Genomic DNA, 26202 nt, shown 5'->3' with positions numbered 1-26202 from the left:
TGAGCTTCACCCATTGACTGTATAAATAAGGCTTCACTGAACTACCACATCCTCTGATTTCCGGCGCTCTAGGAGCCTATTCGTTGCACTGATTGGTTGTATACCTACCCAATTGCTGCAGAGTGATTTGATAGACAACCTTTTAGCCCGCCTCCCTCCCTATTGAGCATGCCTAGACCCTTGCGTCTTCAGAGCATGGGTCTAACACGGCTAGGCTAATGTGTGTGCACATTTTCATGAGTTTGTGAGTGTGTTTCGGCCCTCAAAAAAGCGATTCTGTTGGGCAAAAAATGATTCCTTGCATTCCTTTAGGGTCAGTGCTCGCCCTAAATGTGTGACTTTGACATGTAGAAATGAGTTTAATCAATGGCGTGATTGGGACTTTAATATGACAGAATATTCTTAGTAGTTTTAACACAGGGGAGGAAGGAGCAGCAGTTTAAAGCCACATTCGTCTGCTGTGTGGACGGATGCAACTTAAAGCTTTCCCTGCTTTATTATTGTTGAGTTTCTGTGCACAGGGATGCAAAACTTTTTGACATACCTTCGTATGCTAAAGGGTCACATTCCTTACCTCTTTTTTTCTCTATTTAAGTCGGTCAAAGCACCACAAAATAGTCGATCATAGCCACACAAAGCACAATAAATCCCCTCAAAGGTCAGATATTATGGATTCCAACCCACTGAGCAACGACCTTCTGCAGGCTGAAGCCGCTCATATCATATGGACAATATGTCTCATACCAGACCAGGGCAGATGTCTCATATATGTGCATTATTGTGTAACATGCATTACATAACATGCGTCTGTAAACCAGGACTGAACTGCAGATGTTTGACTGTCTGTGAGGTTTAAAGTTCACAGCTGGAGTCAGTCTGAGCTCATCTGAATCTGAAACACAGCTGATAACACACAACAACCCCATGATGCGTCAGAAAGCGCTCATAAATGCACTCATCAGAGCTTTTCACTGTGACGTTCATCCAGGTCACGGCGACGTTCGTTTAAGCCGTCACTGACCTGTCGGCTCTAATTTCATGAAAGAATGAATCCGGAACAAAAAATGTGATTATTGAAATCCTCTTTGTGCTCCAGATTAAAGCTTCCCAATCCCTGAAGTGAAAATTTAACTCATGAAGTGATGCTGATGCTCTACGATGCTGCGTTTACAGACGGGTGATGAATTAAACCTGAACTCTCGTCTAAGGGGCCGTTTACACGAGGACGCTTGCAGGTGAAAACGGCAAAATATTTCAACAAAACACCCTATCGTTTATACGAGGACGGCGTTTTGGGGGCTTGAAAACGCAAAAATTTGAAACCGGCCTCCAGAGTGGAAAAGTAGAAAACGCTCCGCTGTTACGTTTCCGTCTAAACAGCAAAACGCAAAACTTTACTGAGATCTGACCACGTCACGTACGCGATTACGTCACATACGTGCTTTGGTTTGCCAGCCGGTACAAGGACGTAAACAAAGATGTGTGATTATTTCCGTCCTTCGTACCTTCAAGCGACTCTGGCAGCTCTATGTACACTACAGGAGTCGTACCAACAAACGTACAGAATCTGTACAGATTCCATTCATGAACATTTACCGCGGCGGAGATCCGAAAAGGGAGATAGTACGCATGCGCGTAGACATGGTGGAGTTTTATCACAGCGCCACCTAGCTGCCTGGCATGCATATCCAATCGAATTCCACACACTATAGAGTCACCGTTTATACGCAGATTTCCTTCAAAACCGCTCGTCTAAATGTGAAACGACAGGACGCCACTTTTGCGTTTTCTGTTAGGATGGTCCTCGTATAAACGGCCCCTGAGACGATAAACGGAGCTGCTGGCTTCATTTTCTGCCATTTGTTTCATTTTTCTCCTCACAGGAACAGTCACTGAATATCAGCTAAAAGTCTTTCACATTACAGGGTACAAATTGTGTATAATTCCATAAAAATGTAAATAAAATTATAAAAATATAACGTGCATATCGAACGTAAAAGGACACGTAAGCTGTAACTTTCAACAATCACAAAATTTCCTCTTTTTTTCAAGATTTTCTTTTAAATACATTCACAAGTTTGTCATACTTTCACCAAAAAGGTTGAACAATGTCGTTATTATTCAGAGAATTTCTTCTTTTGATTTTTTTGTTCAGCTTTTCCCCTCTAACCCCCGACAGACCGGGCTGAGAATCCAACACTAACTCAGTGCACACCTGACAGTCTGCTGCACTAATGACTGACTGTGTGTTCAGTTTTGAATCAGTCTGCATCTTTTAACTGTATGCATGTAAATGTGCTGGTTTCAGGAGTTTGATTACTATAATAATAACAGAATTGTCTTTTTATGTCCTCAGTATGTATTCGTGTCTCTGCTGTCCAGAGACAGCGTCTACGACGTCCTCCGTAGGATCTGCACACATCTACAGGTCAGACACACCAATAACACGTCCATCCCGTCCTCATGAACATGTCTGATAAAGGTCTGCTTTCATCTGCAGGTCAACGGGAAGAGTCTGAGCTTGAAGCAGTTCATGGAGGAGCCGACCTTATCGCTGGTCAGTCTGAAACCTTCCATTACCTCCTGTAAAAGCCCAACAGATCAAAGTGAGCTTCACCTCCTCACGCAGAGAGGATCAGCAGATCGTTCTGTAGCTCTGAATTATTCCCAGAGAGCCAGATCTTATCTCTGAAGTCACCTTGTGTTTGTGCTGCAGCGCTGCCACAGAAACGCTTCTGTATGAAGGAATAATTAAGTTCTGTTAAAGTGTTCGTCCTTGATCGCGCTCTGACCTCCACCGGAAAAAACGCTGTTAGTTCGTGTTGATCAGAAAGGTTTCACAGAGCTCTGGTGTTCTCTGACTCCAGTTAAATGAGTTCACTTCTATTAAATCCAGTCGTGTTAAGAAATAAAAGTAGAAATAGTCCATTTTCTCTTCAGTGTAGCTCTATAGAGGCCCCTATGGGTCTTATGTTGAAAATAAAAATAAGATCAATTTAAAGTGAATAAATAAAATACAAATAAATAGATAAAATAAACAGTGAATACAATTCAAATAAAATATAAAATGATAAAATTATTAAAAATAAAGCAGAAGGAAAAAATGTAGAGTTAATGGTAAAAAAATTACAAAATAAATAAACATAACAAACACCAATAGATACAAATAAAAATAATTAAAGTATCAAAAATGGCACATGAGATTAAGGAAAAAAACAAGCAGAATAAAAGAAAATAGAGGGTAAAATAATAAAACAAAGGGAATAATAGTAATAAATAAATAAATAAATATGTACAGAAAGAAAGTACAACATTAAAGAAAACAAAATAGACAAATAAAATAGATCAAATGAATGCAGTATATAATTGCTTTACTAAATAATATCTTTGTTTATATTATTATAAATCGATTATAAACCATTAAAGTAATGAGATGTTTGTACTTTTTTAACAGCTTACTAACTTAACTGCAGACTTGTATTTTACATTTTTATCTGCGTTGTTGAAAAAAGAAAAATTAAGCACCCAAACATTCTAATTACTGGCTTTGATTTTTAGTAAAGCATTCATAGATTAATAATAATAACCATTCTGACATGAAGCTGAAATGATGGATCAGTTGGGTCTTCATCTTTCCAACACTTTCTCCTCCTTCAGGACGAGTTTCCGACTCCAGACGAGTTCCCGGTGGTGGACGAGTTCCCGTCAGTGTTGAAGTGGAGACGGAAACCCTCGGTGGTGTCGGTGTCGTCCTCCCTCCCTGACCTCCTGGGGAACTCCACCGGCAGCCTGAGCACCGCCGACACGCCCTTCAAATCAGAGCAGCCGCTGGAAGGTGATAAAACCCGATCATTCCAGATTATTACACCGACACAAAGTTCAAGGCTGCAGCGAAGGACGCACCATTCACTTTATCGAGTCTAAGTTTAAGATACAGTCAGAAAAATGGAGCAAAGCTGTAGGAAAAATAAGGACTTCAGGTTTTTTTTCCAGGAGTAAAGCTTGAAGATGCTCTGCCAGCAGATGATGGGATGTTTAGCAAAACGAGAGTCTGCATTTTATTGTCTGAGGGTTCAGTTTGTGGGGGAATAAAAGGTTTAAAGAGTCGTGCTGCATGAGGAGGTGCTCATCCATGAAGAGTTTTATAGTAAAATAAAATAAAAATGACCTCAGTGAAACGTGAAGTCATTGAGGATGAAGTTGGCGTCATTTATCTGCAGGATAACAGCGTGACTGTTTGTTATACAGACATTACGGTCATATAGTTCATATGTTTGTGTGTCTGAGAGAGAAAGACGGCAGATGAGTGATTGCTTTTAGACGGAAACGTTTCCGTTACGCAACGACACATTAAGCTCCAAATGGAGATGAAATCGTGCGGCTGTTTGTATTAAAAAGCTCTGGGCGGATGCAGATTAAGCAGAGATTATCACAAACAATGTCTGCTGTCAGAGCGTCTGAGGACAGTTTAACGGCTGGAAGCTGACGGGTTTAGCATCGTTTCAGGACTCTAACCTACATTAGTGTGGTTCTGATATCTGATCAGTGAGCTGCTGTGAACGTTAGCATCACATGTGGAGAGGAGAGCTGGAATCAAATCAGTTAAAAGCTTCATGTTACACAGAAACACACATCTGTGCTTAACCCTGTCAATATAGAAAAAAATGAACAAAAAATCCAAAAAGAATATATATATATATACTGTAGAAGGTAAATATATGTATATAGAGAAAATAGAAGGTAAAAGCATAAAGGTAAAAATAATAACAGTAACGATATTAGCATTAGTAAAAAACAATGTGAATAAAGTTAAGTTGAGAAAGTTTTTTCTTTCTAGAAAAGTTCCCATAATGTTCCAGGATAACAAAGGAAGAACGTTTTCAGATTGTTGTCTTTAGGAGGAAACATCCCAGAAACTTAAATAAAACTTCCAACTTCAAACGCTGCCAGAACTTTGGAGAACAGAAAAGTTCCAGCTGGGATGTGTCGCTTCAGAAAACGTTAACGGTTGGATGTTGTTGTGTATTATTGTGTGTTATTGTGTGTTGTTGTGTCTTAATGTGTGTTGTTGTGTGTTATTGTTTGTTATTGTGTGCTGTTGTGTTCCAGAGCGAGCCCTACAGACTGACAGAGGTCTTTTATCGGAGCCGGTGGCCGAGCTGGGCCAGATGGAGTACCAGCTGCTGAAGTTCTTCACCCTGCTGTGAGTTTACAGACACCTCCTCCTGCACCTCCACCTCCTCCTGCACCTCCACCTCCTCCTCCTGCACCTCCTCCATCACCTCCACCTCCTCCACCACCCCCACCTCCTCCACCACCTCCACCTCCTCCTCCTGCACCTCCTCCATCACCTCCACCTCCTCCACCACCCCCACCTCCTCCTCCACCTCCTCCTCCTCCACCTCTTCCTCCTGCAGCAGCCGGCTCACAGCTCCACACAGCATCAACACACACGTATAAACAGTGGAAGGACCTTAAACTCAGGGGACCAGAGCCGTGAAATCACATCTGCAGAACAAAACCTGCAGTAAATGTTATAATAACGAATGTAAGACTTTCATTAGCACCCTGAAACCGGTGGAAAATATTTAAAATAACACTTAAATATCAAATTCATAGGAACTCACCACCTCTTCCTGCGAAAAATCACCAAAAGCACAACATTTCATCCTGCTGTCCTGTCGGGATATTCTTATTTTACTTTACAAAACAGAGAAAATTAGGAATATCGTCACACATGGAGAGGATTTTCAGTGTTTAGAAAATTATAAATAATCCAGACTCTAAGTTACTGAACCCTATGATTAGCTTGATAGTCAACAGATTAATTCTTTTGTTTATTCGTCTTTTGTTATCCGTCATAAATCACTTTATGCTCTGGCAAATATCCTGGCTGTTTCCGTCAAAAACGATTTGACAACTTCTGTCCTGAATATGCACAAAATTTCCTTGAAATGACAGAAAATATCTGCCAAAACATCTATTTTGCTGACTGAATACAGTAAAAAATAAGAGTAATTTTCAACAGACAAAAGCTACAAAATAATGAATACCACCCATACAAATAATAGACGTTTTATGTGGACACGAGTTCTAGTCAGATTATTATTATTTCACAAATAAACCAGACTATTAGTTACTTAGATAGCTTGAGGAGCTGCTATCAGTTTATTTTCTATGTAGTATTTAGTTTATTAGTCTATCAATAAACATTTCTTTCCACCTGCGCTGTAGTTCTGTCACGGTCTGAGCTGGTGGACCCGAGCAGAGAGCCACACTACCAAGGCTGGTTGAGGAGAAAGTGTTTTATTGTGCGGGGGTGAGTAATGGTGGCTAGGTGGGGGAAAACCAGGGTGCAGGAGCGGGGGTCCAGGCCGGAGTGGGGGTCCAGGAGGGGAAACCGGTGAAGGCTGGTCTGGGGGAGAGCCGGAGCGGAAAGAGGACGGCGGGGGATCCCGGAGTGGAGGCAGGAGAAAACAAACATGAGAAAAACAGGGTAGAAACTCAAACAGATAACGCAAAAGGCTGGAGAGCAAACCGAACTGCGTGGTTCTTGGTCAACACTCTGGCAGGGAGTGGAAGGCTGAGCCGGTACTTATTGCAGAGGTGAGTCGTTAGTGAATGATCGTCAGCTGTCCGGGAGCCATGGAGATAGTTGATTGCCTGAGTGGAGTCAGCTTGAGAAGCTAGACTCCACTCAGGCACCGAGCTGCAGGGGAAAGACAGGACAGAGGAGTGGACGGGAGACAACCAGACAAACAGACAGACAGACAGACAGACAGACAGGACAGAGGAGCGGAACTGTGACAAGTTCAGCCGGTAGTCGTGTGATCAGAGTTCCTGTCCTTCACCTAGAAAACATGAAGCAGCTGCTGGAGCCTTGATGAGTCTCTGCTCCATAAAGTTCGTCACATTAGAGATAAGATGCTTTCTTATCTGTGATTCAAAGACTTAAAATGAAAACTCAAGTCGCATTATGCCTGACAATTTAATGAAAAGACATTTTGAATGTGAGTGACATTTTATTACTTTTATTTCTTTTAGTGCTGTTTATTTCTATTGTTTTATTGTGTATTTTACTGCTGTCTCTGTTTTAAGTTATTCTCTTGTTTTTTCACCCTTTGGACTGTTGTAAAGCTCTGTATAAATACGTTTTGATTGATTGATTTAGTGAAAAGGTAGACCAGATATTTTTCTGATTTTGCAGCGTGTCCAGTTTTTAAAACATGCAGGAAAGACGACAAACCAGCTGCTCCTTTAACCCTCCTGTTGTCCTCATTTAGAGGCACCAAAAATATTGTTTCCTTGTCCGACCAAAAACTCAGCAAAAAAAATTCTGGAAATTTATGAAACCTTCAGGAAAAAAATTCCAATAATTCCTTAAAAGTTTCTCTTAAAAGTTTTATTTTCCAAAAATCCCCCAAATTTGGCAAGAAAATTCTTGTAAATATTTTCAAAAAATGAGTAAAAATCTTCCCAAAAAATCCTAAAAATATCTAAAGTGATTCCGTATATATCAGTAAAACTTCTGATGTTTTCTTTAAGAGCATTCACATGAAAATCAACCAAAATCCAGATTTTTTTGTGAATGTTCTTAAGAAACATTTTTAACATTTTTTGCCACCAAAAAATGTACAAAGATTTCCCGAAAAAGTTGAAAATGTGGACATCAGAAGTTTCACTGTGAAAATATTTTTTTCCCCATATTTTCCAACTTTAAAATGAGTCAGTCTGACCCACAGGATGACACCAGGGTTAACTGCTTCATCAGTATTTCTTTTGGCTCTCTGGGTTCCTCCAGGACAATGTTAGTCGAGAGAAAGTGAAACGTCGCCTCCCAGTGTTCGTAAAGAGACACTGCAGCTCTTCATGTGACTGACTCTCCTCCTCTTCCTCCAGCATCATCCTCCTCATCCTGTCCTCCTGCTATCTGGCCTTTCGGGTCTGCAGTCTGGAGCAGCAGCTGTCCTTCCTCAGTAACCCAAACCTGCCCCTGAGAGAGAGGTAACATCCCATAATCCACACCATCAGCAGGTTTATACGACGTGATAATACACTGAATGTAAGGGAAGGATTCAGATGGAGGCGATGAAATAAACCAAACTATGAGACTTTTACGTCAGTATTATCAAATGGAAATCCTGCAAAATTCGCTGGATTTTGGTTGATTTTTTTATGTGAATGTTCTTAAGCATTTTTAACATTTTTTTTTCCACCAAAAAATGTTCAAAACTTTCCCACAAATGTTGAAAATGAGGACATCAAAAGTTTCACAGTGAAAATATTTATTTTTTCCACATTTTCAAACTTTAAATCGGGTCAGTTTGAGGGTGATTCTGCTGTTCTCTGAGCTGCTTCCTTCTTCTCGTCCTGAAGGTAACCTCTGCTCTCCTGCCTCCACACCGGTTTTTATTCTTCTCCTGCTTGGAGTTGACGCTGATCTCCTGATCCAGGACCAGCTTAGAGCAGATCTTCCCTCCAGCTGCAGCGTCGATGGGGAGCGCCGTCCATCCGTCCGTCCATCCGGGTTCCTCTCCAGTGATCACTTCCAGACTATGCAAATAAGACTGTGTATTTATTTCTGAATATAAAGTAGGTGTTACTTTAGTTTCTGATGATTTTCTGCCCGTCCTGAAACAGATAAACCTGCTGTTTGTGGTGCTGATGAAGGAGAGGTAAGAGATGATTCAAACAGATTCCAGCTGGTTGAAGCGGGAAAAACGTTAAAACTTTTATAAAACGTGGGTCCACGTCAATTCAAATGTAAGTGTTGAGATCTATTTTTCTGATGATTGGTACTCGGATGTCGTTTCTGAAGGTGTTGATGGAAGGAAGTGAGCACAGACGCCTGACTGAATGAAGCTGCCTGTCGTTTAAATGTGATAAAGTGCAGCGATAACTCCGACCTGAGGGAGTTAGCTGCAGCATAATGTGAAAAAGACGCTTGTTTTTCATCGCATCACTTCTCTTTTGCTTTTATAGATTTCAAACGGAGACGGTTGTTCATCTTAGATCCATATTTCACTGATTTTTGCTGACATGTAGTCCTACAGTCCTCGTTTGTGAAATCCCTATCAATTAAATTGGCAAGAAAATGTAGATAAACACCAAAAAAAAGAGAGAAAAAGTTTCTGGCTTTTATTTTTCGCTCATTTCAGGCGCTAAGACTTTCCTATCCGTCATGTCGACTCCAGGAAGAGGCTGGACTCCAGCAGCTCTGCAGGTTTCAGTAACTCCACGAGTCAGACTAAATTATAAAACTGAAGCACAATGTTGGCACAAGAGTTCAGAACTTAATAAATTACAGATGCTGCATTGGCTTCACACCACTGGCAACGGGCTCAGTTTAAATTTAATAACTTGTTAAACGTGTATTTTCTAAAACATTAGCTGCTCTGGGACTTTAGTGAGGGAACACATTAATACAAATACATGTCTGACATCATCTGATGGGCTCTGAAAAGACTCATTTTAATCTCATGTGACCCTTAAAATGATCCTTTTCAAGCAGCAGCAGTGATAGTCGACTTTATTTCTGATTATAAATGGACGACAAGCCCTGAGATGAAGTCATTATTTAATGAAAACATCCTCCACAGCAGGAGAGTCAAACTCATCGTAGTTCAGGTTCCACATTCAGCCCAGTTTGATTTGAAGTGGACCGCACCAGTAAAACCAGAGCAGAATAATCCAAATCTTTCTTTAGTTTTAGTGCAAAAAAGTACGTTCTGAAAGTGTTCACATCATGAATTATCTTTTTGCAAAACTTTATGAACAATCTGAAATGTCGAGACACAAAGCAGCAACAAAATGGACAAAAGAGACAAAAAAGACACAAAACAGCAACAAAATGGACAAAAGAGACAAAAAAGACACAAAATGGACAAAAGAGACAAAAAAGACACAAAGCAACAACAAAATGGACAGAAGAGACAAAAAAGACACAAAGCAACAACAAAATGGACAAAAGAGACAAAAAAGACACAAAGCAACAACAAAATGGACAAAAGAGACAAAAAAAGGCACAAAGCAACAACAAAATGGACCGAAGAGACAAAAAAGACACAAAGCAGTAACAAAATGGACAAAAGAGACAAAAAAAGACACAAAACAGCAACAAAATGGACAGAAGAGACAAAAAAGACACAAAGCAGTAACAAAATGGACAAAAGAGACAAAAAAAGACACAAAACAGCAACAAAATGGACCGAAGAGACAAAAAAGACACAAAGCAGTAACAAAATGGACAAAAGAGACAAAAAAAGACACAAAACAGCAACAAAATGGACAGAAGAGACAAAAAAAGACACAAAACAGCAACAAAATGGACAAAAGAGACAAAAAAAGACACAAAATGGACAGAAGAGACAAAAAAGACACAAAGCAACAACAAAATGGACAAAAGAGAAAAAAAGACACAAAACAGCAACAAAATGGACAGAAGAGACAAAAAAGACACAAAGCAACAACAAATGGACAAAAGAGACAAAAAAGACACAAAGCAGTAACAAAATGGACAAAAGAGACAAAAAAGACACAAAGCAACAACAAATGGACAAAAGAGACAAAAAAGACACAAAGCAGTAACAAAATGGACAAAAGAGACAAAAAAGACACAAAACAGTAACAAAATGGACAAAAGAGACAAAAAAAGACACAAAACAGCAACAAAATGGACAGAAGAGACAAAAAGACACAAAACAGCAACAAAATGGACAGAAGAGACAAAAAAGGCACAAAGCAACAACAAAATGGACAGAAGGGACAAAAAAGACACAAAGCAACAACAAAATGGACAAAAGAGACAAAAAAGACACAAAACAGCAACAAAATGGACAGAAGAGACAAAAAGACACAAAGCAACAACAAAATGGACAGAAGAGACAAAAAAAGACACAAAACAGCAACAAAATGGACAGAAGAGACAAAAAGACACAAAGCAACAACAAAATGGACAAAAGAGACAAAAAAAGACACAAAACAGCAACAAAATGGACAGAAAAGACAAAAAAGGCACAAAGCAACAACAAAATGGACAAACGAGACAAAAAAGACACAAAGCAGTAACAAAATGGACAGAAGAGACAAAAAAGGCACAAAGCAACAACAAAATGGACAGAAGGGACAAAAAAGACACAAAGCAACAACAAAATGGACAAAAGAGACAAAAAAGACACAAAGCAGTAACAAAATGGACAGAAGAGACAAAAAAAGACACAAAACAGCAACAAAATGGACAAAAGAGACAAAAAAGACACAAAGCAACAACAAAATGGACAAAAGAGACAAAAAAAGACACAAAACAGCAACAAAATGGACAGAAAAGACAAAAAAGGCACAAAGCAACAACAAAATGGACAAACGAGACAAAAAAGACACAAAGCAGTAACAAAATGGACAGAAGAGACAAAAAAAGACACAAAACAGCAACAAAATGGACAGAAGGGACAAAAAAGACACAAAGCAACAACAAAATGGACAAAAGAGACAAAAAAAGACACAAAACAGCAACAAAATGGACAGAAGAGACAAAAAAAGACACAAAACAGCAACAAAATGGACAAACGAGACAAAAAGACACAAAGCAGTAACAAAATGGACAGAAGAGACAAAAAAAGACACAAAACAGCAACAAAATGGACAGAAGGGACAAAAAAGACACAAAGCAACAACAAAATGGACAAAAGAGACAAAAAAGACACAAAATGGACAGAAGAGACAAAAAAGACACAAAGCAACAACAAAATGGACAAAAGAGACAAAAAAAGACACAACAGCAACAAAATGGACAAAAGAGACAAAAAAGACACAAAGCAGTAACAAAATGGACAGAAGAGACAAAAAAAGACACAAAACAGCAACAAAATGGACAAAAGAGACAAAAAAGACACAAAGCAACAACAAAATGGACAAAAGAGACAAAAAAAGACACAAAACAGCAACAAAATGGACAGAAAAGACAAAAAAGGCACAAAGCAACAACAAAATGGACAAACGAGACAAAAAAGACACAAAGCAGTAACAAAATGGACAGAAGAGACAAAAAAGGCACAAAGCAACAACAAAATGGACAGAAGGGACAAAAAAGACACAAAGCAACAACAAAATGGACAAAAGAGACAAAAAAGACACAAAGCAGTAACAAAATGGACAGAAGAGACAAAAAAAGACACAAAACAGCAACAAAATGGACAGAAGGGACAAAAAAGACACAAAGCAACAACAAAATGGACAAAAGAGACAAAAAAAGACACAACAGCAACAAAATGGACAAAAGAGACAAAAAAGACACAAAGCAACAACAAAATGGACAAAAGAGACAAAAAAAGACACAACAGCAACAAAATGGACAAAAGAGACAAAAAAGACACAAAGCAGTAACAAAATGGACAGAAGGGACAAAAAAGACACAAAGCAACAACAAAATGGACAAAAGAGACAAAAAAGACACAAAGCAGTAACAAAATGGACAGAAGAGACAAAAAAGACACAAAACAGCAACAAAATGGACAGAAGGGACAAAAAAGACACAAAGCAACAACAAAATGGACAAAAGAGACAAAAAAAGACACAAAACAGCAACAAAATGGACAGAAGAGACAAAAAAGACACAAAACAGCAACAAAATGGACAAACGAGACAAAAAAGACACAAAGCAGTAACAAAATGGACAGAAGAGACAAAAAAGACACAAAACAGCAACAAAATGGACAGAAGGGACAAAAAAGACACAAAGCAACAACAAAATGGACAAAAGAGACAAAAAAAGACACAAAATGGACAGAAGAGACAAAAAAGACACAAAGCAACAACAAAATGGACAAAAGAGACAAAAAAGACACAACAGCAACAAAATGGACAAAAGAGACAAAAAAGACACAAAGCAACAACAAAATGGACAAAAGAGACAAAAAAGACACAAAGCAACAACAAAATGGACAAAAGAGACAAAAAAGACACAAAACAGCAACAAAATGGACAGAAGAGACAAAAAGACACAAAGCAACAACAAAATGGACAAAAGAGACAAAAAAAGACACAAAACAGCAACAAAATGGACAGAAAAGACAAAAAAGGCACAAAGCAACAACAAAATGGACAGAAGGGACAAAAAAAGACACAAAACAGCAACAAAATGGACAGAAGGGACAAAAAAGACACAAAGCAACAACAAAATGGACAAAAGAGACAAAAAAAGACACAAAATGGACAGAAGAGACAAAAAGACACAAAGCAACAACAAAATGGACAAAAGAGACAAAAAAGACACAACAGCAACAAAATGGACAAAAGAGACAAAAAAGACACAAAGCAGTAACAAAATGGACAGAAGGGACAAAAAAGACACAAAGCAACAACAAAATGGACAAAAGAGACAAAAAAGACACAAAGCAGTAACAAAATGGACAGAAGAGACAAAAAAAGACACAAAACAGCAACAAAATGGACAGAAGGGACAAAAAAGACACAAAGCAACAACAAAATGGACAAAAGAGACAAAAAAAGACACAAAACAGCAACAAAATGGACAGAAGAGACAAAAAAAGACACAAAACAGCAACAAAATGGACAAACGAGACAAAAAAGACACAAAGCAGTAACAAAATGGACAGAAGAGACAAAAAAAGACACAAAACAGCAACAAAATGGACAGAAGGGACAAAAAAGACACAAAGCAACAACAAAATGGACAAAAGAGACAAAAAAAGACACAAAATGGACAGAAGAGACAAAAAAGACACAAAGCAACAACAAAATGGACAAAAGAGACAAAAAAAGACACAACAGCAACAAAATGGACAAAAGAGACAAAAAAGACACAAAGCAGTAACAAAATGGACAAAAGAGACAAAAAAGACACAAAGCAACAACAAAATGGACAAAAGAGACAAAAAAGACACAAAACAGCAACAAAATGGACAGAAGAGACAAAAGACACAAAGCAACAACAAAATGGACAAAAGAGACAAAAAAAGACACAAAACAGCAACAAAATGGACAGAAGAGACAAAAAAGACACAAAGCAGTAACAAAATGGACAAAAGAGACAAAAAAGACACAAAACAGCAACAAAATGGACAGAAGAGACAAAAAAGGCACAAAGCAACAACAAAATGGACAAAAGAGACAAAAAAGACACAAAGCAGTAACAAAATGGACAGAAGAGACAAAAAAAGACACAAAACAGCAACAAAATGGACAGAAGGGACAAAAAAGACACAAAGCAACAACAAAATGGACAAAAGAGACAAAAAAAGACACAAAATGGACAGAAGAGACAAAAAAGACACAAAGCAACAACAAAATGGACAAAAGAGACAAAAAAAGACACAACAGCAACAAAATGGACAGAAGAGACAAAAAAGACACAAAGCAGTAACAAAATGGACAAAAGAGACAAAAAAAGACACAAAACAGCAACAAAATGGACAGAAGAGACAAAAAAGGCACAAAGCAACAACAAAATGGACAGAAGGGACAAAAAAGACACAAAGCAACAAAAATGAGACAAACAACAATGAATGCAGCAAAACACAATATGACAAAAATACAAGACAAAAGCGAGGCAAAAAGGAAACGCAAAACGACAAAAACATGAGATACGTCAGACAAGAACAAGACAAAAGCGAGAAACAAAAATTAGACAAAAGGTTTCAAAACGACAAAAAATGGACAAATGACACAAACAAGACAAAAATTACCAAAGTGTGAAACAAAACGACAAAAACATGACAAAAAATAGACAAAAAACAACAAAAATACGACAAAATATTACAAAAATGAGACACAAAACGACAAAAGAACAATCCAGCATTTTACTTTATGATCCAAACAACTTGTCATGGTCTAGAAATGATTTTAAATTTATAGTTTTACTAATTTATAATCTGCAGTTAATGTCTTCTCTGTAATTTTTACACTCTGAGGGCCGGATTGGACCCTCTGGAGGACCACTTTTGGACCACGGGCCTCATGTTGGACACCTCTGGTCTGCAGTGTTCAGAAGCAGAAAAGTAGACACTCAGATTATTAAAGTTAACATTAAAATGATCAGTCTGACAAAGTTAGATTTAAGCATCTGTCTGCAGTCCTGATGGACTAATTAACGGTAGATAAATACTGTTCTGCTTTTAAATAAAGCTAATTGCTCAATTCTGAATCAGCAAACACGGTGAGAAAGGCTTAAAGTGCATTTTCCTCCTTTTATTCGCCTTTACTGGCTGAATTTTCTGTGCACCAAATTCACAGTAGAGTTTAGTCTGGATCAAGAATCAAAAAAAGAAATTCCTTTGAGATTATTCAGATTTTTATAAAAGCTTTTTTTTTTTAACATTATCTTTTCTTATAAAGTTGATTCAACTCTTCACTCAAGCCATGTAATATCAACAATCCAGGAATCAAATGTTGGTGACCTCTCCATCACTGGAGGTAATACTGATCTATTCTGCATCATGTGATGAAAATTTCCCTCCAAATTAGACTGATTTGGAGTCTGCTGATCTCCTCTACAATTTAAATGACAGTCTGAAGGTTGCAAAACATGGATTTGTCCTGAAGCTTCTGCCCTTGTAAAAATGAAAATATTTTTCAAAAACAGCCACAGATTAAAGCAGGTGTTACAGAAACGGTACACTTTTGTTTCTAACAGTAGAATAGAAAACACAGTGAGACAATCAGACATATTTAAAAGTACAACGAGAAATGTGCAAATATAAAATATAACATCCAGTAGAAAAAAAAACTCTGTGCAATCTATGAAAACAGTGGAATGAGTTATTTGTTTTAAGAAAGTTTGTTAGGTGCATCTGGAAACATAAAAACTGATGCTGCACTTCAAATATCTGAACTGGAATCAGAAAACAAATCCAGTGATGCTGCCAGTTTGGTTTGAAAAAATGATAGTTTTAGGGGTAACTAACCTGTAAATGATTCTTTACTAGAATCTACAGTGACATCTAGTGAACAAACACACTAAACACATTTATGTAAGAAGATCTGAAACGACCTCCATTCACTCACCCTTTAACCACCGCTAGTTATGTCCAGACTCATCCCCTTTATTCTGCTCTTTTCTTGTTCAAACTCTTCAAATGACCCCACAAATGATGTTCAGATCATAGCAGATAAAATTCTCCACAGACTAATGGGGTAGTTTGAACAGCAGTTAGGCTGTCTTCCAGTAAACTCAGCATCACTTCCTCAGTAGAACTCTGTGTGCCTCCTGAAGGACTGGACCACCCGGTTACTACAGCAGTGACCGATGGATGGCACAGCTCCTGGTTCAGAACGTCTGATCAGCATACACTGATGCTTTTCAAGGATTATGTCCAGAATTCAGCACAGCCAATGATGAGAAAACCTGATGACAGTCACACCTGAACACAAGTCTTATTAACCACGCCTGACGTATGTCAGCGGGGTTACCGCATTCGCTTCGGTATCTGGCTGGCTGGGTAAGTATGTTTGTATGTGTGTATGTCCGTTCCAATATTTCTGCAAGTGCTGAAGTCAGGATGATCAAACTTGGCACTGAAGATCAGTCTAAGGTCCTCTGCTCCGGTGTGGAGTTACAAGTCAGCAGATCAAGTAGGGAGGGATATACGTAGGATGATCCACATTGATACAGAGTCATATGCAAGTATTTAATGCCATCTACTGAAACTCGCCAGTAGATGGCGTGGTTCTGCCATCTACTGAGGGCTCGTCTAGTTTTTTAGTGTGTTTTTGACATTTCACCTGAAATGAGACAATAAGTGATCTCTGAAGGGCCTAAAAATGATACGGGGAAACTTCTTTAGCATGCATGCTAACAGAAAACCTGATTTAAGATAATATAGCATAGCATAGCATACAATAAGACAATCATAGCATAACATAAGAATAGCATAACATAGCATAATATGTGCATAGCATAAAATAAGAATAACATAACATACCATCACATAACATAGCATAAGCTAGCATAGCATACAATAAGATAACTATAGGAGAAGATAAGTATAGTATATGGCATGATATGAATAATATAACATAGAATAGCTTAGCATAGCATAAGATGACAATGACATGACATAGCGTAGCATAGCATAACAACACAACATAAATTCCATTTTATTAATCCCGAAGAAAATTCTTGTGCCATTTCTCAGAACAATAAATAAGTCAAATGACATTAAAAAACGAATGAACATGAGAAATTAATGTTCAAAGCGAGTCTGAGCTGTAAATATTTCTGAAATCTTGAGAAAATAGTGCATTACTGACGTCTGAATAACTATTGAACATTTCGATAATCCTAAAAGTTTCTTTTGATACATTTTTCTGTGACTTTAAAGATTTAAACTTCATTAAAATCTAGTTATTCTGACAGTAAATAAGTTGAAAAGTCTCACTGTGAGAATGCCCCCGACCAGCCAGGTTTATTTAACCGACTAAACAAACAGTAAATGGAAGCAACCATGAAAACTCCACTTTACCAGGAAATAAAAAGTAGATGAAACCTTTAAAGACATGCTTCATTACGTTTCAGTCTGCTGCCCTCATCCCAACCCTCCACCAGACTGAGATTTAAAAATATCCTCCATCAGAGCACCATTAGTGGAATGGAGATTATATCTGCAGAGGATGACTCAAGTTTCAGGTTTGTTGGAAGAAGACAGATTTAGAAAAGAGCAGACTGTTGAACGTCTGCTGCTGTTTGTTCTTATCGTCACAATCCAGTCTCAGCATCCTCTTCACAGCAGACATGTTGGCTTGGAAAAGCACGAGTGATGGCATTAAAATGATTCTTAATTTGAAAGTGCTACTTTCAGGATCCTGATGTTCTGTTTTCTGGCTCACTGGAACAATTAGTAGAGCTCAGACTGTTATAAATGCCAATAATGACGATTATTTTGCTACTTTATAACAGTTTACCTGAACAGATGCACTCTTTACAGATTTTTTTTTTGTTTAAGTCCGTTGAAGATTTGTTTAATTTATTCCTAAAAGGGTTACTTCGCCAATGCCTTTGGTAAGAAGCTCTAATACATCATAGTTTAGTCAAACCCTTGTTATTCATAGGACAAAATCTTTAGAATTAAAATTTACCCAAAAAGTTTAAATATTAAGAGCTCAGAAATTTACCCAACTAATATAAACACTGAGGTTCAGAAACAATATTATACACATAAATACTAATTTAGGTCATTAAATTCAATATTAAGGTTAAGAGCTCAGACATTTAGCAACTAATACAAATGTTGAGATTCAGAACCACCAATATTATATGAATAAATACAAATTCAGCTCAATAAAATAAATATTAAGGCTCAAACCGAACCTGACTACACATTTAAACCCCAACAAATCTAAATACTGCTGCATGTTACTGTATTTAAATCCTTAAATACTGAAGTATTTAAGGATTTTATTTCACTTAAAAGCAATACCAGGATTTTTTTTTATTCAGTTTCACTTGCTCACAAAGTACATTTAGGGTAGTAAAGCACATTTACTACAATTTGTAGGTACTCATACTTAAATATTTAGATTTTTTGCATTTTTTTAAAAGTTATTTTGTCGTGCATTTGAGGAAAAACGTCAACTTTCACTCTGAAACATTCATTTAATTGCAGCAATGCATGACAAATTGCAGTGCATTTCAAATTTTTAAAGGATTTAAAAAAAAATTAATTTAAAGCATCAAAAATTTGGCCACAGAAATGCATCAGATTTTGTAGATTTTAACCACTTTTTGAGAAAAATAACAGTTTGGTTGTATTTTTAGAGCAATTTACAGATTTGTACAGACAAAAGATGTCTATTAGATCAGAAAGTATGATTCTTTGTTGTAGGTTATTTAAACGAGGTGAACAGAGATCTGTTTTTGCTAGCTGAATCATTAACATACAGTTTATGTATTCATGCATCGGGAATGACCTTCACATATTATAATACATTCAGGACTCAGTCTGGACCACCATGAGGAGTTCTGATACTCTGTTTTTCTGACAATATTTAACACTTTTATTTGTAGTTTGGAAGCCAGCCACTGTTAACGTTTCTTTAACTCCTTCCACGATTAATACAGACTAATTTTCTCATAAAAGTGCCACAGAAACAGGTTTATTCTAATTATTAGCTCATGCAGCACCTGTCTTGGTTGGACCATGAGCCTTCTGGAGATCTCAGGAACCTCAGAGGGCTGTAACTCTCTGCCTGGAGACAGTTTTAGCTGCAGAGTGATGGGGGCAGGTCGGAGCAGATGGCCAGACAAGCAGCAGCTCCATCCATCCCTCCAGGGAGCCGTATCGTCTGTCCAGGAATGCTCTTCAGGCCACCTCCGACCTCCGAGGTGTGAGGCAGAATGCCGACAGTAACTCGGTAGTAACGGTCTGCACATTACACGCAGTAAAATCATCATCGCTGGAGGTTTTCCAAGAACACATTACCTCAGCGGTGCATTAAATGCGTCCATGTCTGCTGAGTGCATTACAGTTAATCCATTTATGAAGTGAGAGGTGCAAGACAAATATTTCTTACTGTCTGAAGGGGATTTTGGGGAACGAATATGCAGAGAAAATATAATTACACAAGGCGTACATCTTATGGAAATACTCTGCACTGAAGCAATAAAGACAGTTTTGCCTGAAATGTTATGTAAATGTGTTATGTAAATCAATTTGAGTATAATATTGCTGTCAAATTCCACGACTGAAGTGAAGCATTATGTAACAAGAAAAGCACTCAGAGAGCTCAGTCCTCCTCCAAGGCTGCTCAGTCTTTGGATCATTTCCAACGGATGAAATCTTTAATAAAAAAATGACCTTGCACTGAACACAGGCGTGTGATATGCATGTGTACGTTATGTACGGATACCAAGTCACGTGACCTAAATATGTGGCGGGCAGCAGGAATTGATGGGACTCTGAAACATCCATCCATCCATCCATCCAACCATCCATCCATCCATCCATCCATCATCTTCTTATCCGAGGTCGAGTCGTGGAGACAGCAGATGAAGCAGGTCATTCCAGACGTTCCTTCTCCCAGCAACACTTTCCAGCTCTTCCTGGAGGATCTGAACTAGATGTCCAAACCACCTCCACTGGTTCCTTCAGAGGTGAAGGATCAGCAGCTCTACTCTGAGCTCCCTCCAGATGTCTGATCTTCTCCTCCTATCTCTAAGGCTGAGCCCAGACACCCTACAGAGGAAGCTCATTTCAGACGCTTGTATCCATGATCTCATTCTTTGGGTCACTACCCAGAGCTCATGACCATAGCTGAGGGCTGGAACGTAGATGGATGGTAAACTGAGATCTTCTCCTTGAGGCTCAGCTCCCTCTTGACTCCCACATTACTGCTGATGCTTCACCAATCCTCCTGTCCATCTCTAGCTCCATTTTCCCATCACTGGTGAACATGATCGAGAGATACTTGAAGTCTTTCAGTTGGGGAAGCAACTCCCCCAACCCAGAGGGATCAGTCCACCAGTTTCCATCAGAGAACCACAACCTCAGACTTGGAGGTTCTGATCCACATCCCCACCGCTTCACACTCGGCTGCAAACCGCTCCAGTGCTGCTGAAGATCTGAGGAACCAACAGAATCACATCATCTGCAAACAGCAGAGATCCCGAGGTCCCCAAACCGGACACCCTCCTCATGCCACCTGATCCTTCAGATCCTGTCCATGAAGACCACAAACAGGATCGGAGACAAGAGGCAGCTCTGGAGGAGTCCAACACCCACTGGGTTAATAAAAAAATGACCTGTCGCTGAGCTCAGGCGTGTGTTCTGCATGTGTACGTTATGTACAGATACCAGATCACGTGACCTAAAAATGTAGCAGGCGGCGGAAATTGAAGAGACTCAGAAACAGCCCCACAGTTTAATCAGCTGTTCCTTGGATCATTTCTGATGGATAAGTCCTGATAAGTCCTCAGAGGTGGATTTGTAGTAGGATCACAATCAGCTGATGTAGTGTTCACTTGTCGTCATGGTTACAGTGACGTCGTGCTGCTTTCTCACCATGATACAGAAATCTTTAACCAATCCATGGATCCAGACTATAAGCTGCATCACTGCCAGAATCTGCCCAAAACTGCACTTCTATTGACTGTGAGATCAAAAATCAGTGCTATCTCTGTGGAAAAAAAACTCATACTAGAGGTGTATGATCATATTTCCATTGAGAAGGTATGACGTCATCCTGGACTACAGTTTAGAACATGCTGGGCTACTCCAGCGTTTCGATGGTGAAACGCTGATTAAACCATTCATTTATCTCCTGCCAGGCGACCTCAAAGGACCAGAATGCAACGCGGCCACAAGCTAAACTGTGTTTTGATTATCAGAGGTTAGCCGTGACCACAGACACGCCTCACATCACAGACAGTCTGACGGATATTTATACGTCTGTGTGCCTGGCGTTGACTGAGATCCTCCAGAGAGTCTGTACATAACGTAGTTTTTAATCTATGACAACATTTCAGCACAAAATAACTCCTGGAATGTGCAGAACATCAAACTGGAGGAATGTGACCTTAAAGGAATGGAACAGAATCTCTTGATGCTTTTCATTGTTTCACGTGTTGAACTGCTGCCTGAAAAACAACCGCGAAATTCTGAATGTTCTGAATGAATCTTCTCGGTCGTCTGCGTGAAAACTACCATGGGATTAGATGTAGCGTGTCCTTTCATTTTCCTCTTCGCTCTCATCTTTCCGTCTCTGTGTTAGCATCTGTGCCTCATCAGATCTCTGGATTCTTTCCTTTTCCTTGCAGCTAAAGCTAATTCAACCCAGCGAGTTCCTCTGAATGCAGGCTCTGTGAAGTTTCCAGAGACTTTGGTTACAAGTGTCTGCATGCTGTGTTTACCAAGAAAAGTCTGTGTTCATATTCACACGTTTTAGTTAGAGCCAGATAAAGACAGAATGACTTGTTGCCTCCAGTTTGTCAGAGTTCAGAGAGTTTGTTGGAAATGTGCAGGTTTTGTTTCTTGCAGAGACTCAGATGAAAAGATTGATACCAGTCTGCTGTTTGGAAAGTGAATGTAAAATAGGGTGACCGTATTTTAATTACTGAAAACCAGGACAGTTGGCCCGGCAATTAGATCCTCAAATGGTACTGAAGTTTAGTCAAAGATGCCTACTAATTTCAGTACATTTAAAATATGGGTCATTCCAGGTGAAATGACCAGATATTCCTTGGAGGTGTTGCTGCACCATTTTCAAATTAGTCCTAAATTTGCATGTCATTAGAGAGTCACAAAAGTACTTTCTATGCAAAATTGTAGGCCTGTAGCTCAAATAGTTTCTGAGTTGTGGGGGTCTGAAATTCTCAGAATTTGGGCTATAAAAAGCCTCGCCAGCGTTTTTTGCATCTTTAAGTGGTTATTTCTCAGCCTCTAGACATACCAGAGAGCTGTGAGTTGGTAAACAAGGCCTCTGCATGTAGCTAGTGCCCCACAAACATCCCCAGGTGTTTCCCTACACTCTGCAGGCCGTGGGGGCTTGCTAAAAATGCTAAAAATTAAGAGATACCTACTCACGAGTGGAGTTTGGGACCTTGAAAGTACTAGAAATACTGCACAGAAGTGTTCTAACACCCCTGGGTTCCATTCTACACAAACTTGTGTGATAACTTAGCAAACTGGAGCTTTCTAGGTACCTCAGTTTGGAAAATATGAGCTCCCAAAGTTGGACGAGATTTTAAATTGGCTATTTTTGGTGGCAAAAATCTCAGTGTGGGACAGGTACCAGAGACCCCAAATTTTTCTACAAGACAGTTCCATCTGTCTTCTATCACTGTACAAAAAAGCAGCAGGGTTATATTTGTAGTTACTGAGATATTCTTACTCAAAATAGCATGGGGAATGTCAAAATGGTTTTTTGCTTTTCAGTACTTTAAATTGGGATACAAGTATTAGTAGTCATTCCAATGGTAGTATTATGTATGTTTGGTTCTTTTTGCTATGGATGGATGGTAGGTTACTGGTTGATTCTAAATTTATTCTGTAAGCCTGAGTGGTTGATTTTTTTTGTTCCCGTTTGCCCTGGAATGGATTAGCTGGATGGGCGTATTCTACCTCATAAACCCAGGTTTCATTGGAATATTTGGTTGATTATACTAAGTGAGGTACTCCTACCTGAGGAAATATTGAGTGTCAAAGACCTCACATCCTGCATTGGTAGGCATCACGGAACAATTTAAAAAAAATAATGGAATAAATATGAGTGTAAGCATGTTTTCAACACTAGCACATACTTCATCTTTTGGGAGTAGAAAATACCGAGTGGTGAGGAAAAAAGACCTGCCTCTGTCTGAGGCAGTTCCCTCATCTATTCATGACAGAATTGCATCCTTTCAAAATAAAAGTCTTGTTCTTTCATGTTTATTATATCTACTAGGGGCGGACAAACAAAGAAAACTTTATTTTTATTTACACATTCCAGTAGCTAGATTCAAATGAGGCCTGGAAGAAGAAAGAAGAAATACAATAGTACAACTTGGCTAAAAAATAAAGATATAATAAACACCTTTCACATGTACAGATGATGATGTATGATGATTATACATATGAACAGGTACAGGTAGGACATGATAGATAAAATAACCAACTGAAGAGCACACAGTGTGTAGAATTATACTTGATTTACTCAGTGTAGTCGTGCTGCATTTCTGTTAATGCACTCATAAAGCTATGTAGGGGGGAAAAAATGATTTATTGCAGTTGTTGTAAATACTGGGGAGGCACATATCCTGTATCTAAAGGCTCCATCCTTCACCCAATTGGCTTCACACCACCTCTAAAGACTCACTACAGCCAAGATAAAGACACAACTCAGCTGCACCAAATCCACTAATCACTGCACACATTAGCACCATGTGCTAACTGTGGCTAAAGAACCACATTTACCAAGACAATTATCCAGTACAAAGCCCTAAAACACACCAAGAAACACATTAAAGAGGATTTTACTGCTGGAAGCTACAAGCCAACGCCTAAAGAACAAACTAAAGCAACAGAGCCAAACCCGGTTCAGTGAAGAGAAGCAGAGGAAATGTTTGACTGCAGACATAAAGCAGGAAGACACTGAGCTGCTCAGGTGTTCCTGATGACACCAAGCAGCCACCTGGACAGCCAATAGGAACACAGCTTACTGGAAGTCCAGAGGGCTGGCTTAGTGAAGGAAATTTAGTTTAAAGTTGAAGCAGAAAGTTAACAAAGAAAGTTGAAAACCACCTTCTGATCCCTGAAATCTCTGAGTTTTCACACAAAGAACACCTGAACATGTCAAACTGGTTCCATAGTAGAACCTTCACTGTAAAAACTTGTAGTATGATGTGTTGCTCAAAAAACATTACAACAGGCTGTCTTGGGTTGCCGACACAAAAACAGGACAAATGCTGGTTTCCAGGGGTTGAAAGAGTAAATTTACAACAACACAACGTGTGAGCAGAAAAATCACAAAGTCTGTCTTTAGTTCAGCTGAAAATATTAGTTTTTCTCTTTTTTATTGACCAAACTTTTCAGGAAGTAGATGAAGAATAACTAAAGCGCTCCTGTAGAAGTCCAACTTCTTTTGGATCCTTGTGGAGAGTTTAGTCTTAGAGTTTGTAAAGCTGTTGAGTTTTTAGAGTCACATGGATTGTTTTGACATTTAATAGAGAGTTTAGTGTCTGATTGTAATCCTGTTCAGTGAATGGATCATTTAAGTTATGAAGTCATGTTTTGTTTTTGCTTCAGCACTTTTTATTGTTTAGTTGCTGATGTGGTCAACTTGAAGCTGTTGAGTGCATTAAAATCCTCCAAGACAAATGTTACAAAGTGGTTGCTGGAGTTATTTCAGTTATGCAGATATTTATGGAAAATACTGAAATGTGTTGTGCTCATCCAGCCACAGAACTTTCATCCATATTTTACATGAAGAACCATTTTCAATACTGCCTGCACTTGCTCTGTTTTTTTTTCAGATTTTTTTAAGCTCGAGGGTTTTTTTAAATTATCCCTCAATGCTATCTCTATAATAAGATTTTAACAGGCAAAATGCTCTTAAATTACACCTGAATGCAGGAAATAGGATAAATAATTTTTAAAATTAGACCCCCTGTCAGCATCCCGCACAAACCAAATCTCACTCTAAGATCTGGTCACAAGTTGGCAGCCCTGTACAATTACCGACCTACATCTCAGCCACCATCTGATCCAGGAAACTGAGATGGTTGAGCTCGGCTGGAGCAGTTTAACACAATGCTGAGTCTTATCTCTGGGGAATCACACTGCAGCTTCGGTGGAGCTTCTAATCCTTTCATTTCTGATGCTGGGTTGTGATAGGGACGTGACCTACTTAGACCTCCTGAATGAGACGTGTTTCCATGCAGAGCACACCTGGATGTACCTCTGCTGCTTCAGGCCTGCCTGTAGGACGTTTAAATCAGACCTTGTTCTCACGCATGCTGCCGTTCATGGAGCTAAAATGATTCCAAGTTGCTGCAGATGTGTTGTGACAGGAAGTGATGTAATGAACATGAAGCAACACTCCAGGAACAGATTTTACTTGAAGAGGTCAGAGATAATTCAGAGCTGGCGTTATGGAGCTGCACGTGAGCAGATGAGGAAATAAGACGCAGCTGGAGATCCTGCACGAAACCTGAGCTGCAGCTGGAACGGTGCTGGTGGTGAGTTCACTGATAGAGCTCTGCATTTATTCATGTAAAGAAGGCTGTTCATAAATTAAAACCTTTTTTTTTAAAAAAAAAAAATAGCATTTCTTTAACCAGGTTAGTCCTTTGAGGTTGAAGATTCCCTTTACAGGGAGACCTGGTCGAGAGGGCAGCATCAATCAATCCAGGTCGATGCCATCCGGTGTCTGCGATCATTTCTCTCCATCTAATCCGATCTTTTTCTTTCTGTTTGTGGCTGTTGATGGTTCCATGTGTCTTTATGATGTCAGTCCGTCTATCATTATCAGAGACAAAAAAAATCTGGGATTTTACCAGATATGTAATTCAACAAACCTGTGAAATAACTGTTAAAGAAACGATTTATCATTTTGAATTTGTTAATATATACAGATTTGGCAAAAAAAAAATTCTTCTAAATATTTAAAAAAATGAGTAAAAATCTTCCTAAAAAATCTTTAAACTATTTAAAATGATTCCATATATATCAGTAAAACTTTTAATATTTTCTTTAGGGTCAAATTGAGCCATTTTAA

The 26202-nt window shown here is 38.7% G+C and overlaps 1 protein-coding gene across 2 annotated transcripts in view; it reads left to right on the top strand.

Annotated features, from left to right (window-relative positions):
* The window catches only part of gramd2aa (GRAM domain containing 2Aa), a 40034-nt gene extending 31427 nt beyond the window's left edge, over window positions 1-8607 (top strand). For both annotated transcript variants that reach the window (XM_051936930.1, XM_051936939.1), the window contains exons 7-12: window positions 2357-2428; window positions 2501-2557; window positions 3658-3835; window positions 5110-5203; window positions 7900-8004; window positions 8377-8607. In XM_051936930.1, coding sequence (XP_051792890.1) covers window positions 2357-2428; window positions 2501-2557; window positions 3658-3835; window positions 5110-5203; window positions 7900-8004; window positions 8377-8380 — 510 coding nt within the window. In that variant the 3' untranslated portion in view covers window positions 8381-8607. The remainder of the gene's footprint in view (window positions 1-2356; window positions 2429-2500; window positions 2558-3657; window positions 3836-5109; window positions 5204-7899; window positions 8005-8376) is intronic.
* The last annotated feature ends 17595 nt before the right edge of the window (window positions 8608-26202 follow it).

This window comes from Acanthochromis polyacanthus, chromosome 2 (genome assembly GCF_021347895.1).
Source record: "Acanthochromis polyacanthus isolate Apoly-LR-REF ecotype Palm Island chromosome 2, KAUST_Apoly_ChrSc, whole genome shotgun sequence".
NCBI classification, from domain to species: Eukaryota; Metazoa; Chordata; class Actinopteri; family Pomacentridae; genus Acanthochromis; species Acanthochromis polyacanthus.
The sequence above is the reverse complement of the archived record's forward strand: the minus strand, read 5'-3'. Positions and strand labels throughout refer to the sequence as shown.